Consider the following 18739-nt stretch of genomic DNA (forward strand, 5'->3'; position numbering starts at 1 on the left):
GCCAGCGACCTACCGGGTGGGCGAGGAAGGGCGCCGGGATCCTGGCCCGCTGCGAGGGCTTGCGGAGCTTCAGCTCCGCCGGCACCGACCTGCCGGGCTCCATCCCCTGCCGGGCCGGGCGGCTGCTGGGGGCAGAGGCGCGGGCCTCCTCCTGGGGGAGGGCAGCAAGGGGAGGTGGGCCCCAGCACCTCCAGGGCCCCCCCCCCAGCTGAGGGGTGAGCCGACACATCACCCCGGTCCTTGGGGAGAACCCTTCTCGGAGGAGAGCCACGGGTGGATCTCGATCCTTCAGAGGACGGGACGGAGCTGAGGGATCCCTGCTGCCCGCTCTCCCCCAGAGGTGCACTACGACGCCCCTGCAGCCAAGGACGGAGCCCGGGGCCGCCCCATGGTCCCCCATAGCCGCCAGCCCTTCTTGGGGCATCCCATGCCCCCAGTCCGTCCTCCCCCTCCCTGAGGTGACATTCCTTGGGGATGGGGGTGCCCACTGCCCCAGGCCCAGTGGGGTCTTACCTGCACGGGGCTGAGCTGGCTGCCGAAGTTAGGGGGTCGGGTCCTGTCGTGCCCTGCTCAGGGAGCACCCAGAGGTGGTGCAGCTGCACCCCCAAAGTCCCTGTGTGGAAAGCAACGAGCAATATGGGGCAGGAGGGGAGGTTGGAGTGCTTGGGCAGCCCTGGAGAGGACAGGGGCCAGGGCTGCAGTGCTGGGCCAGGGCACAGAGGCATTGAGCATTGTATTAATATTTGATGGGGCATCGAGTGGCAGCACCAGGGCTCAGTGGGTGGAACTGGCGCTGTTCCTGGAGATAGTAGCTTGGTGGCTTGGCTCCAAGCCTTGTCCTGCTCTTGGGGCCAATGGAGAATGGCCGAGACTGGTCATGGCCCCAGGCCAGCTGCTGGGGACAGAGGAAGCCTCTTGCTCAGGGGCACTGAGGGCAGGTTCTGGCAGTGGGGGATCTTCAGCAGAGGGATCTGCTGCACTGCTGCCTGGGCATGTGTTACTGGCATTCAGCCACATTTGTATTCTTTCTCTCCATCACCATCCATTATATATGGCCAGGATGGACTCTTGGGGCTCACTTACATGTGAGAAATTCAATCGAGGAGCCGGAATAAAATTAGGAAGCAGCAGATCTAATCCTATAAACACCGATTAGCTGGCGAGGATCCATTACAGAGTCAGCCTCTCAATCCCTCCCTGGCTCCAGTGCAGGCTGACACCCAGCTCTCATGGGGGGGATGAGCTTTTGCTGCCCAGCGACAGAGCCACAGTGGGAGCAAAGGTTGTGCTTTGCTGTACTGTAGGAGGGGGGAATTTGCTGAAAGCCCTTTGGTGGATGGTTGTGCCAGGGCTGTCTCCCCCAGCCCTGGAGAGCTTCTCCCAGGATTGCAGCTCTCCATAGTGCAAGGGTGTGCAGGTATGAGAGGAGAGGAGGTTCTGTCCCAAACCTCCATCTTGGCCTCATTTCTCATTCTGTTCCTTAGGAAAGCAGGCACTGGCCACTTTGGGATCTGCTCAGAGTCTCAGGGGACTTTCCCTTTCTCTCTTTTACTTTTTCTCCTTTCCCTTTCCCTCTCCCTCTTCTCCCTTTCCATTTCCCAGCTGCATACCCACAAGGATGAGCAAAGCAGCACAGAAACAACCAAGGGTGGCCTGTCTCCTTCAGTTTCAACAACCACATTCATCCCTCTCCACCAGTTCTTCAGCCATATCCCACCCTCTACCCAAGATCCCACAATCGTATCCTTCCCTCTCCCACAGCTCCCACTCCCCCAGTGCTGCAGTAATGAGCAAACGGGCAGAAAAACCAGGCAAGGCCCTTCTCAGCATCCCGGTTTTCATTTCAGAGGGGCCATGGAGACTCCACTACAAATGGGACCAACGGGAGGAGGTGCAGGTGGTCCCCTGAGGCCAACTCTTCTGCCCCGCTCCCTCAGCAGCCACAATGGACCGTCCTGGCCTGGCCTGTTTCTGTCCAGCTCCTCCAACACTCTCTGGACACGCTGCAGGGGCACGGGGGGCACAGGGCTCCCTATCCTCATTGGAGAATCTCTGGTGCCAGCGACCTCCAGCAGCTGCCTCCTCCTGCTGCTCCTGCTGCTGCCGCTGCCGCCACCGCGCCACGAAGGGATGGAGGCGGCGGCGGTGGCGACGCGGGGCCAGCCCGGCACGGTTGTCCTGCCCCTGCAGCAGGCGGATGGCCCCAATGGGCTCTTGGCAGATGGGGCAGGTGGCAGCGGCGTCGGGGGCAGCCCGGGGCTGGATGCAGGCGTGGCAGAACACGTGTCCGCAGGGCTCCAGGGCAGCGGGGCTGCGCAGGGGATCCACGCAGATGCGGCAGATCCTGACGGCTCGCGGCGCTGCTGGCTCTTGCCTGGCCTCCTCCATTGCTGCTCCCGGCCCTGACTCCTCTCAGCTGCTGGCAGGACTCGAAGGCTCGGCTTCCACTGGTGGCACTCAGGTGTTCCTCGGCCTCTCGTGGGACTCACAAGCTCCTCGGTCACTGGCAGCACTCAGAGGCTCCTTGGTCGCTGGCAGCACTGAGAAGCTCCTCAGACTCCGGCAGCGCTCCGGCTCCTCACGCACTGGCAGCACTCGGGAGCTCCTCGGCTGCCAGTGTGTCCCAGGCTGAGTGCTGTGGCACTGCCCAGCGCTGGTGTCCATAGTTACCTACCCACTGCAGGCAGAGTTCGCTGCGAGCTGTGCCGAGATGGCGCCGGCCGCACGGTGCCGGCCGCTGGCCGCTCCCGGCCCCGGGAGGGCCCTGGCCCACGCGCCTCCCCACCCCTCCGAAGAAGAAGGACTGCGTGCGTTCTTGTCCTTCTTCAATATGTCATCACAGAGGTGTTACCAACGTCTCTAATTAGGCCAGCAACATCTCCATCGTCAGAGCCTTCAGGGATTTGCTCTGCCGGACAGAGTAGAAGCTTCGAGCAGCTTCTCTCTCAGAAGCTGCCTCTGGGGCTTCCCCCGCCCACCAAAAATAAACCCCAGACGGTTTTAAACTAACACACACCTTAATCATTGTATTGTGTGTACTCGCTTGTATTCAATGTTATGGTTGTTGTAATACTGTGCTGGAAAATGGAGTATGGAGACTTGTCTAAAAGAGAGTCTCAAGAAAAAGGGAGACTTGATAAATAAGACAGAGAACAGAAATTTTCAGGTCCCCCGAAGTTGCTGAATAGAGCTCTAAGACTAACTAGCAAAAAAGATAAAAGGATGTAAAGGTATGCACAAAGGAGGATAAACATAGCTGGAACCAGTGGAGAAACAGATAAAGAGGACCACAGAGGGTTTTTCTCAAGTTAGGTAACAAAAAGCAGCAGTGCATGTCCAAAGAAAAGTTCAAAGAAAGGTCACCTGTAAGCTCTCGGTGAATGTGACCACCAGACACCCCTTATGACGACCTCCAGGACCAAAAAAGGACTTCCAGAAGGCAAATGCGTGCAAATTAGTTCTAGGAAAGTGGTGTTTGTGTATTAGCTGGGAGGCACATTGTGATGGATAGGTGTGATCGGGACGGAATAACAACGGACCCTGTTATGAAGTTTCACCACAGACGTCAGATTAAAGGAGATATTATTCCGTGCGTCCGGCGCTAATAAAGAATGCCTGCTTTCTAATGCTTCAAATGAATAAAAAGGTTTATTTACAGCTAATTTCCCTATCAATATCCTACTCTCTAACTAAGTTCCTACGGCTAAATGCTTTCCCTCCCACAGCTCCCACTCCCTCAAGCAAGCAGGCAGAAGAAACCAGGCGAAGCCCTCGGTGGCATCCGGGCTTTCGGTTCACACGGGCCATGGAGGCTGCCCATCAGGGGGGAGCACGGCGGGGCGGCGCCCGTTGTCCCCTCCGCCCAGCGCTTCCCGTTCGCTCAGCGGCCACCTGCTCTCCTCCTGCCCGTTTCTGTCCAGCTCCTCCAGCTCTCTCCGGGCACGCTGGCGGGGCACAGGGCTCGGCGGCCGATCCCCATCAGCCAATCTTCGGCGCCGGCCACCTCCAGCAGCTGCCTCCTCCTGCTGCTCCTGCTGCTGCCGCTGCCGCCACCGCGCCACGAAGGGATGGAGGCGGCGGCGGTGGCGACGCGGGGCCAGCCCGGCACGGTTGTCCTGCCCCTGCAGCAGGCGGATGGCCCCAATGGGCTCTTGGCAGATGGGGCAGGTGGCAGCGGCGTCGGGGGCAGCCCGGGGCTGGATGCAGGCGTGGCAGAACACGTGTCCGCAGGGCTCCAGGGCAGCGGGGCTGCGCAGGGGATCCACGCAGATGCGGCAGATCCTGACGGCTCGCGGCGCTGCTGGCTCTTGCCTGGCCTCCTCCATTGCTGCTCCCGGCCCTGACTCCTCTCAGCTGCTGGCAGGACTCGAAGGCTCGGCTTCCACTGGTGGCACTCAGGTGTTCCTCGGCCTCTCGTGGGACTCACAAGCTCCTCGGTCACTGGCAGCACTCAGAGGCTCCTTGGTCGCTGGCAGCACTGAGAAGCTCCTCAGACTCCGGCAGCGCTCCGGCTCCTCACGCACTGGCAGCACTCGGAAGCTCCTCGGCTGCCAGTGTGTCCCAGGCTGAGTGCTGTGGCACTGCCCAGCGCTGGTGTCCATAGTTACCTACCCACTGCAAGTGATGGCACAGTGATCATGACTGGTGACATCACAGGGCTCTAAGGGGCGCACCCAGGAGCTCCCCCATGCACAGAGACGGACCCTGTGGCACAAAGCCGACCTGGCCGTGGGCTCAGTGCTCACCCAGCTGCCTTCCAGGCGCTCTCTGCTGGGGTGGGGCTGTGCCAGTCCCACTCGCCAGGACCTGCTCTGCAGAGCTGCTTTCTATGGCGTGTCCTGGTGCCTGGGGCTGCACCTCGCCAGGGGCAGGACCCTGCATAGCCCTTGGTTGAACTTCAGGAGGTTCCATCAGCCCATTTCTCCAGCTTGTTGAGGTCCTTGTGGGCGCAGAGTCATCCTCTGGTGTCTCTGCAGCTCCTCCCACTGTAGGAAATTCAGCAAACTTGCTGAGGGTGCCCTGGGCCCCATTATTCAGGCCACTGTCAAGTAGGAAGTCCCAGTACTGATGCCTGGGCTAGGGTTGTCAGACACTGAAATATTATCGTTTATGGATTAAACATTTTCATGAAGGACTTTAAAAACTGTATTACAAAACTGCAGAGAAGACTACCATGCCCTGAATGGGGCTCTGAGAGGCCCATCACCACTCGCTGATGAAGATAAGACAAAGTAACAACTCAGGCCTGGGGACATTCACAAAGCACAAGCTTAACACCTCCAAGGTGGAGAGCACAGCCCCAGGCCTATCAGCTGCCAGGCTGGCACAGACCCTGCACCAAAGGGTGGAGGGAGAGAGGCTTTGGATGCGTGTTGGCAAAGCCTCTGGGCAGAGGCGCAGTGAGTGCCCGGCCTGCACTGCGCACAGGAGCCCAGCTGAGGGGCCCCTTCAGGCGGGGAAAAGCCGCAGCCATGGGAAGGACAGCAGGGGGGCTGCCATGGCCCATCCAAGGCCCCCCAAAGGGGCCCTCAGACCCTACACCAGAGATGATGCAACAAATCCACCGTGTTGGGAGGGACAGTGTCAAACTGGCCCCTGCACGGGAGCCACGTGGGCATTCCCACCTGGCCCAAAGTGTGCATGAATCCCTGGGATTCTCTACTCTCCGGCGTGTGGCAGCGTGGTGCAGCGTGGCGCAGTGTGGCGTGGCACGGCGGCAGGGGACCCTCAGCACCGAGGAGACCAGATGGAAGGGAGCAACGAGACGTCATTGGGACTCTCGGAAGAGCGATACGCTCCCTAACCCTGTCACCTCTCTCCCTGTCCCCCCACCCCTTTTACTATTAAATAAAATACATCCATTGTTTGGCACCAACATCTAACCTCGTTTGGTTTTAATGTCAATTTTGGATATATTTTGAACATTTCAAGTTCTTTCTGGTCTATACGCAGAGACATAATTTTTCTTTGCTCTTCTTGGTCTAGACCAGATCGTAACAACACTGCTGATGATCGGCCTCCACCTCAGCTTCAGGCTGCTGATCAACAGCCTCTACTTAAAAACCCGGAGTATCAACAGTTAAAATCACTTCCTCACAGGGCAGAGCCTATCTGCAAAGTTCCACCTTCCCCAAGCCTCCTGCTTTCTCCAAGCTCATGAGAAATGTCTGGGTGATCATTTATCAGCCCCAGTGAGCATTTTTCCCTTCAAATACAGCAGCTTTGGAATACAACACAGAATCTGTTCAATTGTTTGCCTCTTCCTCCACTTTTCCTGAAAATACCATTGTAGCACTCCACACCAAAACCACTGCAAGACACTGAGGTTGTTTGGCAGAGACTCTCCAGCACCAGGCACCTCCAGGGCCCTGCTGCTGCTGCCGCCATCCCTGCCACCACAGCCCCGCTGTGCAGGGAATGGAAGGGGCTGTGATGACAACAGGCCACCCCAGCACAGTTATCCACCTGCAGCTGGGAGGCCTGTGGTCACTGCGCTGCTCCCAAGTACCACTGTCAACAAATTCCAGCAGTTCAAGGATTTCTGTAGGATTTTGCAGCGCTGAGAAGTTGATCTCATCTGGATTCTGTGCTGGCAATTGCTCACCATGTTTTCGTCGCTGGCCACTCGGTCCCCGCCGGCACCGCACAGGCGCCGGCTCCATTCAGCGCCTCTCTGCCTGCGGAGCGCCGAGAAAGAGAAACCGCTGCCGCCGCCTCTGCCCTTCTGCTCGCAGCAGCAGCTCAAAGTAATATTGAAGCACTCGGTGAATGTGACCACCAGACACCCCTTATGACAACCTCCAGGACCAAAAAAGGACTTCCAGGAGAAGGCAAATGCATGCAAATTAGTTCTAGGAAAGCGGTGTTTGTGTATTAGCTGGGAGGCACATTGTAATGGATAGGTGTGATCGGGACGGAATAACAACGGACCCTGCTATGAAGTTTCACCACAGACGTCAGATTAAAGGAGATATTATTCCGTGCATCCGGCGCTAATAAAGAATGCCTGCTTTCTAATGCTTCAAATGAATAAAAAGGTTTATTTACAGCTAATTTCCCTATCAATATCCTACTCTCTAACTAAGTTCCTATGACTAAATGCTTTCCCTCCCACAGCTCCCACTCCCTCAAGCAAGCAGGCAGAAGAAACCAGGCGAAGCCCTCGGTGGCATCCGGGCTTTCAGTTCACACGGGCCATGGAGGCTGCCCATCAGGGGGGAGCACGGCGGGGCGGCGCCCGTTGTCCCCTCCGCCCAGCGCTTCCCGTTCGCTCAGCGGCCACCTGCTCTCCTCCTGCCCGTTTCTGTCCAGCTCCTCCAGCTCTCTCCGGGCACGCTGGCGGGGCACAGGGCTCGGCGGCCGATCCCCATCAGCCAATCTTCGGCGCCGGCCACCTCCAGCAGCTGCCTCCTCCTGCTGCTCCTGCTGCTGCCGCTGCCGCCACCGCGCCACGAAGGGATGGAGGCGGCGGCGGTGGCGACGCGGGGCCAGCCCGGCACGGTTGTCCTGCCCCTGCAGCAGGCGGATGGCCCCAATGGGCTCTTGGCAGATGGGGCAGGTGGCAGCGGCATCGGGGGCAGCCCGGGGCTGGATGCAGGCGTGGCAGAACACGTGTCCGCAGGGCTCCAGGGCAGCGGGGCTGCGCAGGGGATCCACGCAGATGCGGCAGATCCTGACGGCTCGCGGCGCTGCTGGCTCTTGCCTGGCCTCCTCCATTGCTGCTCCCGGCCCTGACTCCTCTCAGCTGCTGGCAGGACTCGAAGGCTCGGCTTCCACTGGTGGCACTCAGGTGTTCCTCGGCCTCTCGTGGGACTCACAAGCTCCTCGGTCACTGGCAGCACTCAGAGGCTCCTTGGTCGCTGGCAGCACTGAGAAGCTCCTCAGACTCCGGCAGCGCTCCGGCTCCTCACGCACTGGCAGCACTCGGAAGCTCCTCGGCTGCCAGTGTGTCCCAGGCTGAGTGCTGTGGCACTGCCCAGCGCTGGTGTCCATAGTTACCTACCCACTGCAAGTGATGGCACAGTGATCATGACTGGTGACATCACAGGGCTCTAAGGGGCGCACCCAGGAGCTCCCCCATGCACAGAGACGGACCCTGTGGCACAAAGCCGACCTGGCCGTGGGCTCAGTGCTCACCCAGCTGCCTTCCAGGCGCTCTCTGCTGGGGTGGGGCTGTGCCAGTCCCACTCGCCAGGACCTGCTCTGCAGAGCTGCTTTCCATGGCGTGTCCTGGTGCCTGGGGCTGCACCTCGCCAGGGGCAGGACCCTGCATAGCCCTTGGTTGAACTTCAGGAGGTTCCATCAGCCCGTTTCTCCAGCTTGTTGAGGTCCTTGTGGGCGCAGAGTCATCCTCTGGTGTCTCAGGCACTATATAGAGAACTGGGACTAATGTTCTCTTTTGGGCTTTTTCCTACACTTTAACCCCACACCCCGTGTCTGCCCCATCCCCACAGCTCCTGCCACAGTTCCGGAGTTTTTGCTACACTTTGTTTGCCACCCTGGGTGTGCCCGCCTCTGCCATTCCAGCTGCTGCTCCAAGGCTCCTGCTGCAGCCCATTTCGCCATCTGGAGGGGCACCGGTGCCCCTGTGGGTAAAGGAATGTAAAGGAAGCCCCTTTTTTTCTCCCTCCCTCCCCTCGCCCCAGCCGCCATTACCCTGTGAGGGGAGAGGCGGGCGAGCTCGCGGCACAGCGCCCCCTGCAGGGGGGAGTCGCCGCCCCGCCCTGCCCGGCCGGGAGCCACCAGCGCCCCTGGCGGCCGCGAGCGGAGCTGCAGCGAGGGGAAGGTGCCTGCGGCCGGGAGCGGCTGGCACCGGGCTCCTGGTTCTGTTTGTTGGTGCTGCCGCTGTGGTTGTTTGTTTGTCTTGTTATATATATATACTAGTAAAGAACTGTTATTCCTTTTCCTCTATCTCTGCCTGAAGGCCCCATAATTTCAAAGTTGTAATAATTTGGGGGAAGGGGGTGATATTTTCCATCCCAGGAAGGTTCCCACCTTCCTTGGCAGACACCTTTTAAACGAAGACAACATGGAACGGTGACTTGGGAAGTCAAATGGCATCACTCCACACATCCCCTTCTTCCTCCTTCTTCTCCCCAGCTTTATATACTGAGCATGATGCCATAAGGTCTGGAATATCCCTTGGGTCAGTTGGGGTCACCTGTCTCGGGTGTGTCCCCCCCCAACTTCCCATGCACTTCCAGCACTCTCCCCAGCATATCCATACAAGGTGCAGGAAAGGCCTTGGCTCTGTGTAAGCTCTGTGTAAGCTCTGTTCAGCAATAACAAAAACATTTGTAGATTAGCAACCCCATGTTCAGCACAAATCCAAAATATATTCACACCAGCCATTGGGAAATTACCCCAGCCAAAACCAACACACCTACATAACCTGAAATTTTATTCAAGTTGGTGATAAAACAGAAATACATTAACATTTTTTTATCAATTTCAATCCTCTGACATTTATTTGGAAAACAATACTAGTTACAGATATTCTGCCACATGAAAGGGAATTTTCAATTTTCCATCCATATATTTTAAAGCATCTTTGTAATCTCCCAACATTCACAATGTCTCCCATCTTAATAGAATTAGGTAGGATTTCTCCTTTTCCTCATGCTCATCCTGTTTTTATAAAGGTTTATCGCTTCCTTCATAGCCATTTTCAATTCATATCTTTTAATCCTAAACCAGGATTTTTCAACTCTCAAACTGCTGAAAACCATAATTTGATTAAACAGCCATTTCTTATATGAATAGAACAGAAGCAAAAAGAAGTGCAGACACAAGTTTCCCTGTATCCTGCCTCCTCAGTCTGTACCACATGAGTCAGAAATGAGCCCAGGCAGCAGTGACCCTGCTCGTGCCACAAGCACCCCCAAGGCTTTTACAGTGACCCACAATGAACGAAAGTGTTGATAAAGTGAATTGAGGAAGTGTTTTTCAGCTATTAGGGCACTCCTCTGGGTCTGGGAAACTGCAGATCTGGAACTTGACCTACCACTTCCTGGCAGATGTTCTTCGCAGCAGATGGCCACTTCTCCCACCTGGACCTCTGGTTTACCTACCTGAGATTGGGATCTTCTTCCACTGCTCAGGGAGAGGAGTCCTTCCCCTGATGCACCGTGGGGTCCCTGCCATGGGAGGCAGTTCTCCATGAACTTCTCCAGCTTGGCTCCACTCTCATGAGCAGCAGTCCTGCCAAACCTGCTGCAAGGTGAGTCCCTCCCACGGGCACACAGTCCTCCCAAAACTGCTGTGGCGTGGGTCACTCTTCCACGGGGTGCAGTCCTCCAAGGACAGGCTGCTCCAGCCTGGAAGCAGGGCCCCCCCTCTTTCCACTGGGTCTCCCACTGGATCACAGCCTCCTCCAGGCATCCACCCCCTCCAGCACGGGCACCTCCCCCAGGGGCTGTGGGTGGATCTCTGCATCCCCTGTGGCTCCCCAGGGGCTGTGGGTGAATCTCTGCATCCCCCGTGGATCCCCACAGGCTGTGGGTGGATCTCTGCATCCCCCGTGGATCCCCAGGGGCTGTGGGTGAATCTCTGCATCCCCTGTGGATCCCCAGGGGCTGCAGGGGCCCAGCTGTTTCACCATGGTCATCACCACAGCCTGCAGAGGCATCCTGGCTCTGGTGCCTGGAGCACCTCCTGCCCCTCCTTCCCCGCTGACCTTGGTGTCTCCCTGTTGTTTCTCTCACATGTTCTCAACTCCTCCTCTTCTCTGGCTGGAATTAACAGTGTGCCCCCCTTTGTTTTGATTTTCTTCTTAAATCTGTTATCACAGAGATGTTACCAACATCTCTAATTGGCCCAGGCTTGGCCAGCAGCATGTCCACCTTCAGAGCCATCAGGGACTGGCTCTGTTGGACGTGGTGGAAGCTTCCAGCAGCTTCTCACAGAGCTGTGGCCCCCCTGCTACCAAAAACCAGGCTGTGCAAAACCAACACACTGCTGAACTGCAGAAGTAGGTCCACAGCACAGGCAGCCACTTGCAAGTCCCAAGGGGAAGGAGTTCAGTTTGCTTTCTGTCACACCTGAACTTCAGACTGAGGCTTCCTGGTGAAAACAGCCTTCAGCTGTACCTGTGCTGAAGCTGTGCTGAAGCTGTGCTGAAGCTGTGCTTCAGCAGCACTCTTGGCTCACTTGCCAGAGCTCAGCATCCTGTACTTGACTGACATACATCTTACATGTATTCTGCCCTGACGCCTGTGAAGATTCACCTCCTCAAGGAGACCAGGGTGTTACCAAACCCATTTCATGTACAGAGAGAAGTCTGGTGATTGCTGCTACTGCCAGTACAACTGTATGGCCAGAGCCTCCTCCCACTAAGGAAGATTCTGTTCTCACGTATATAAAAGCAGGTCATTTGCTGGTCAGGCTTTTAGAGAAGTCTCTTCAGGCTTCTCCATTCCTATTCCACCTACACATTGGATGGGAAAAAAGATCACAGACACCTGCCACCAAATGGAGCAAAACAACTTTCTGGATGTCAAGACAAGGAGATCTCTGCCCAGAGACTGTAGTTTGTGGGCAAAAAGCATTCAGTGTGGTCTGTGAGAGACAAGTGTGTGTCTGGGGACACTGGGGCAAGGAGGTTGGCATCAGCATGAAGGTGCATTTGTGAAGGCCGTGGGGTGTCAGAATAAAAAGAAAATACAACAGTGTGTGTCCACATGGGTGAAAGGGAGAGGAAAGAAAACAAGCAGACAACTCCAAAGTGCTGTCTGGTGAAATGTGTCATGTTCCAGAGGACAATGAAGCTTTGCAGAGGTAGGGACAGCATGTTTTACCTGCTCAAGCATTCTCCTGAGGTCAGCGTTGAATTTATTACTTTGTATTCTCTTCTTCCAGGGTTGCAACTATGCACTGTAGACATTCCAGGATCGTCTCTGAGAGTCATGACAGCTGTTCCCGTCCTGTGATGGCCTGCCGGGTATTCAGAGAGATTATGTGAGCTGGTGCCACGTGAACATTAGAAGGGTGTTAGAAACAACATGTCAGGGAGAGTGACTGGACCAGGAACGGTCAGTGTTAAGCCACTTCTCCAAGAGACACCAAGGGGGGCAGTGCCGGGAAAGAAGAGGCACTGGGGCAAGGTGGGGGGTAACGGGACAAGAGGCACCGTGGGACGAGGCTGGAGGAGACACCGGGGCTTAACGCCGGGGAACGAAGAGGCACGGGGAGGGGGTTGTTGGTAAGGAAGGGGGTTAAAGAGGGAGGTCCCGAGCCCAGCGGAGCTAGCGGGGCCTACCGCTACCTGCCGAGGCCGCGCCCCGGGCTCTGGCAGGGACGCCGGCGCGGCCCCGGAACTGAGGCGTCGCCAGGGCCGCGCCCCGGGTTTGTTGTTAGCAACGCCGCGATGGCGGAGCGGGCGCCCCTGCCCGACTCGGTGCTGGTGCAGGTCCTGGCGCTGCTGCCGCTGCGGGACCGGCTGCGAGCGGCCAGGTAGGGTCTCCCCGGGCGGGACCGGCCGCCTGCCGCTTCCCCGGCCCGGCGCTGACGGCTGCTCGCCTCCCCGCAGGGTCTGCCGGCGGTGGCAGCAGCTGGCGCAGGACCGAGCGGTCTGGACACATGTGGATCTGAGCCCTCACCGGGTACGGGCCGCCTGTCCGCACAGCGGGGCGGGGGGCGGACACAGTTCCGCTGTGGGCAGGAGGGATGGGGGGAGGCGAGACCACCCCACTGTGGACAGGGACTGAGACTGGGGGGGCGGTCAGATCACCCCGCTGCAGGCAGAAGCTGAGGGGAATGGGGGGAACCACCCCACTCCGACAGGGGTGCCTTTCCCCACGCCATTCCCTGGAGATAGGCCCTTTCATCCCCCCAGATCACCCGCCGCACGCTGTGGCACCTGGTGCGCCACCGCCTCCCTGACAGCCTGTGCACCCTGCGGATGCGGGGCATGCCTCGCTCGGGCGGCAAGCAGCGGCTCCTCTCACCGGCACTGCTGGCTGCCCTTCGGAAGCGCTGTCCCCAGCTCCATCGGCTGTGCCTGACCGAGACAGACCTCCGCCATGTCCCGTACGAGAGCATGCCCTCTTCTGTCACCACACTGGAGCTGAGCCTCTGCGACATCCCCGATGCCTGGTTCTGCGTCTCCCCTTCGGTGCCACCACCACAGGTACAACACCTCACTATCCACAGCATTCCCACCTTTTCTGACCATCATCTTCTTGGCATTTCCTCACAGAACCACTTGAAGACACTGAGCCTTTGTGGCACCTACCGCATCACTGATATGGGGATCCAAGCAGCAGCTCCACACCTGGAAGAGCTTGAACGTCTGATTCTGCGGCACTGCATCATTGGTGATGCTGCCATGGTATTCATTGGGCGCCACATGAAGCAGCTCCGCTACCTGGAAATCAGCAATGCCTACTTCCTGACAAACAGGGGGCTGGTTGCTATTGTGACACTGGAGCACCTGGAGACCCTGTGCCTTGACCTCTATGATTTGGTCTCCCTTGGTACTGTTATTGCTTTGTTGCAAGTGCTGCCTCGCCTGAACCACCTCAAATTAGGTGGAACTTGCTTTGAAGATGAACTCCTCGATAAAATTCAGGAGAATTTTCCACATTGCACCATATCTCACACTCCTTGATAGCCTGAAGTGCTATCCTTCCTTACTACACCTGAAGTGCTCCTTTTGTTTTGGTAAAGCCTGTTTTCCTGTACATAGCTGTGGGACAAAATTCCCATCGGCCTTAAAATATTACGGTTTTTCACATAAATATGTTAAAAAGCTGTCATGTAAATAAGCTTGTTAACAAGCTTTTGGTAGGATTCCCCGCTCCTTGTTTTCCATGGATCAGAGGAATAGGAAAGCTGGGAAGCACACCCAGCCGTTGGGAACCCCACTGACCAAAAACTGGCTGGGGTGATGACAAGTTTAAGCTCTGTCTTCTCCTCTTTCTCCACTGCTGAGGAGCAGGCAGCAGTGTAATGAGTGCAGAATTCAAGGAGTGAAGTGAGACACCCTTCTGTCACTGAAAAAACAGACCTGGTAGCCAAAACCTCATGATTTCCAATTCCTTCTCCTTTCCTTCAAATTTGGATCTTCAAGTCACTTGTCAGACTGGTCACGAGGATTCCTGAACACCTGGTCCCAAGAGCCAGACATCCCGTTTGCCCCTGGGCATTGCCGGGGCTGTCGTTACCTCTGGGTTTTGCTGGTAACATCCACGTTTTCTCATCATCTGTTGTCTCCATTCACTTCCTCTTCCTCCCTCATCCCCCAATTTCATAACACCAGATAACCGCCCAAATGTTATGCTGTTATTATTAATTTTTATTCTATATTTTAAAGCAAATATTGTATTTATTTTAAAAAACTTGCAAGCTTTTAACTTTAATTTGAACCCCTGTTCTTAGGGCTTGGGGGTTTTTTAACCTGCTTCAGCATCTCTCCTGCCCCTTAGGACACCCTTCCTTTTGACAAGAGCATCCTACAGGAAACGGAGCAGGACAACTAATACCTCAGTTGAGCTTTTTCTGCCTTGTTTTCATCCCAAACGCCCCCTGCCCTCCATTCAGCTGCAGCACATGCAATAAACCTTTGGGTTTTAGACAGTCCTGGATGGCAGTGACCCTCCCTGTGGTGAAATCCTCATTGCTCTCGGGTGGCCTTTGTGCCCTGGACTCTTTTTTCTTCCTAAACCCAGTCTCAGGGTAGCTTCAGGGCTAATATCCAAAGGTAAAATGTGCTTTGGAAAGCATCCCAAGGCTGCTGACTTAGTAACTACCGCTCCGTGTTTATCCCAGGCAAGGAGATTAACACTGGTGGAATTAGCCTCATTAAAACCTCCAGCATTATCTGTTCCAGCACTCTCTGGGATGGGGAGGGACAGTACGACAGGGAAAGGGAAAATTAAAAGCAGTAAAAATCCATCAATCAGTCAAGGCACAGTGAGATGCAGCAAGAACCTCGATGTTCTCCTGATCTTTGCACCAGGATCTTTGCAATCCTGATGGCACAACAACAGAATTTAACATCCCCACAGTCACAACATGCCAGTTTTCCATTAATTAACTGCTAAACAGGGGACAACAATTACAAGTTGATATGGTGCAAAGTGGAGTGTTTCAGGTTTGGAAGCAGGAGGGGAGCTTTAAATACTGGATGACTATGGGCAAATTAGGGGCATAAAAGACTGAAAGGTCTTTAATCAGAAATTCTGGTTCTACTCACCCTCCCCACATACCTACTTGAAGCTCTTTGGAGGGCTGTTCCTGATCTTTGTTTCTTCTGATTTCCAAATTCAAGGGGTTTCTACTCAGTTCATCTCCATTTCATCTTTTGCTGACTTGAGTGTTTCTTCCCCCAACCCCACCTTCTAGGTATTCATATGCACATCATTACATCAAAGCCCAAATGTTTTTAAAAATACATAATAAATGTCCAACAGAGACAGCTAAACCTTCAGCAAAGCCAGGACATGGAATTGGTCTTAGCATTCTGAAAGGAGTAGCAGTCCACAGCCCTCTAAGTGAATAGAAAACTCAGAGAAGCCATAACATTTGGGGTTATCAGTTATTGCAGGGAACAACCATTGATTACCAAGCTGCTGCTTTGCCTCTTCACACACCAACTTGCACACATGTACCACGATTTCATACATGTACGTATTTAATATTCAGATCCAGGTCTTTTATCAGACCCAAATGCATTTTATTTTCTCGGCCATGTGTATCTGCTCGTGCCTTCTGTGGTAATTTCCAAAGTATTTCCTATCTTCCAGACCCGCTCATTTTCACACTTGGAGTAAACCCCCTCAGAAACCAGAGAATTTGTCCCTTTTTAAATCCGAACAGATGGGGAAGAATCACAATAAAAGCACAAACTGCCTGAGGGATGACGGGGGACGGGACGAGGCGAGACCGGAGATGCAACGCCGGGAACACCGGGGAGGAACGAAGAGGCACCGGCAGCCGGGGGGTGATAGGGACAGGGGGCAAGGGGCACCGAGCAGGTGACAGGGACAAGAGGCATAGAGAAGCAGGGACAAAAGGCACCGAGCAGGGAACACGGGGACAAGAGGCACCGTGGGGCGGGCGAGACTGGAGGAGACACCGGGGCTTAACGCCGGGGAACGAAGAGGCACGGGGAGGGGGTTGTTGGTAAGGAAGGGGGTTAAAGAGGGAGGTCCCGAGCCCAGCGGAGCTAGCGGAGCCTACCGCTACCTGCCGAGGCCGCGCCCCGGGCTCTGGCAGGGACGCCGGCGCGGCCCCGGAACTGAGGCGTCGCCAGGGCCGCGCCCCGGGTTTGTTGTTAGCAACGCCGCGATGGCGGAGCGGGCGCCCCTGCCCGACTCGGTGCTGGTGCAGGTCCTGGCGCTGCTGCCGCTGCGGGACCGGCTGCGAGCGGCCAGGTAGGGTCTCCCCGGGCGGGACCGGCCGCCTGCCGCTTCCCCGGCCCGGCGCTGACGGCTGCTCGCCTCCCCGCAGGGTCTGCCGGCGGTGGCAGCAGCTGGCGCAGGACCGAGCGGTCTGGACACATGTGGATCTGAGCCCTCACCGGGTACGGGCCCAAAGCCCTCTCAGCCCCCTCAGACCCCACACCCCTCTCAGCCCTCACAGCCCCATAACGCTCTAAGCTCCCATAGCCGTCAATGCTGTCTCATTCCCCATAGCGCCCATAGTCCCCACAGCCCCCTGAACTCTCATAGCCCTCACAGGTCTCACAACCCTCACAGCCCCCACAGCTCTTCATAACCCCCATAACCCTTCACAGCCCTCACTGCACTCTAAGAGTGGCAGAATGTGGCAGTACATACAGCTGAAAAGGAAAGTACATGGCACCGGCATGTTTTGACAGAAGCAGTTTTCTGGACTGCTTCTGTCTTGACGCATTTCTCTGTGCGAGAAGTAGATGGACATTTCAGACTCTGAGAGACTGAAAGTGCATGATGCTACGGAATACAGCTGAGAATGAAAGTGCAGTGCACCATGATTGTGTGTGCAGTTTTCAGGCTGCAAGAAAAGTAACTGCCGCTTGACTGTGGTGCGAGTACAAGTTTGCAAACGTAAGGAAAGGTCAGAGAAGTCTTTCTATTCTGGCACATTTTCTTTGAGAGCAGCGGACTTTGGATGTCCACAAGGGATGGTTCGGGGATAACCACGGCGTACCCCCCGTCTCTGTCAAGCACCCAGCGCCGCTCAGCAGCTCCAGTAGATGGGGCTGTGTGCCTATAAACCAGCCCAAAGCGCCGCTCCCGGGGGTACACGGCTGGTCACGGCCCTCACACGAAACGCGTCAGGACACAAAGGCTTTGCTGACCTTCCCGTTCCACGTGCAATCTCTTATCTGCGCCACACTCACACGGCAACACGAACTCCTTCCCAATTATATGTGCTAATATGTTTTTTCACTCTCACAGAGCCCAGCTGCAACACTGAAAGCATCCAACAAAAATATAACTCACGAAAGTGCCAGGTGAGAAAGCTCTTGCTGGCTGCTACTTCTACGGCACCGAAGTATGTGCTTCAAACTGCAGCACAATCCCTGCTGTCTGCACTTTCCTTCTCAGCTCTGTGTACCATCACAGTCCTTCAGTCTCACGGAGTCAGAATACAAAACTGAACCCTACCACTGATTGCTCAGACACTAAAGGTACCAGGACAAAAAGATCAACAGCTGGGCTTTTACATTCCCCCTGTAATGGTTCAACAGCTCTAACCAATACCACTGTATACTAGGAAAATCACTTGAATTGACCAAGACCACCCTATGTGTGGATCCAAAATTATTTTCCTTGTCAGAGAAGGAAACTATGACCCCCATCTCAAAAGAAATGTGATCCTGTCTCCAAAACAGAAAAGGTCTGGGAAGTGATCCCATACAAAGGTGCTAGGACACTGTTACTGGGGATTACCTCCCCTAGGCTGTACACCAAGACTCAGGATAGCTGCTTACTTTGCCCAAAATAAATGTAGAGCTAAAAATTTCAGAAGACCGCCTCTGAAATGTGGAGATATGACATCCCAAATTGCAGACAGTGCAAAGCTGCTTCCACCCAAAGGTGCCAGACAAAAAGAACTGCTGATATCCCTTTCATTCCCAGGGAACCTGATAATTGGCAGCTCAAACACTAGGACTGTGTGCTTTCATTCTTGTCGAAGAGCACTCTCATCATTTTCTGAAGGTTAACTCCAAAATTTGGATACCAATATGGTAATTGCAAGTACTGGGGGATTGCTCCCACACAGAATGTGCTAGGACAGAAAGTTGCTCCTGCCTGCTGCAGCCTATCATCTGCATCTGAAACACTGGGCCTAAGTGTACCCATGTAAAAGCACTGCCACACACATTCAGGAACCCCCAGCCAAAAACTGGACACCAACTCCAATATTACATACGTCCAAGATTACTCCTGCACAAAAGGTGCACTGCACTTTCATTCTCAGCTATATTACATAGCATCATGCCCTTTCAGTCTCTGAGAGTCCAAAATGTCTTGCTGGAGTTTACTTCCCCACAGTACCTTATCATCTGCTCTGAAAAAACTAGGACTACATCCTTTACTTCCCAAGGAAAGGCACTCCACTTCCTGAACCCCATCCTAGAAATCTGGAGCCAACAATCACAAATTGTATATGCCTTGGTGTGGGCAAATGACTAGGGACCCTGTGGACAGGTAACTGGGCGTACAGTTAGAGGAAACTGAGTATATTAGCATTTTAACAGGAGTTGCAATGGTATGGAAATTACAGGGTAAATCACAGTTGCTGCTCCCTG

General features: G+C 55.3%; 1 protein-coding gene across 1 annotated transcript; it reads left to right on the forward strand.

Moving 5' to 3' along the window:
* Positions 1–12364: 12364 nt before the first annotated feature.
* FBXL12 (F-box and leucine rich repeat protein 12) lies at positions 12365–13606 on the forward strand (the record flags this gene model as incomplete). Its single annotated transcript, XM_082288011.1, has 3 exons — positions 12365–12450; positions 12527–12599; positions 12833–13606. The coding sequence occupies 3 exons, from the start codon at positions 12365–12367 to the stop codon at positions 13604–13606; spliced, it is 933 nt and encodes a 310-aa protein (XP_082144137.1).
* Positions 13607–18739: the final 5133 nt, after the last annotated feature.

This window comes from Coloeus monedula (assembly GCF_965178545.1).
Source record: "Coloeus monedula genome assembly, chromosome: 10".
In the NCBI taxonomy this organism is placed as follows: domain Eukaryota; kingdom Metazoa; phylum Chordata; class Aves; order Passeriformes; family Corvidae; genus Coloeus; species Coloeus monedula.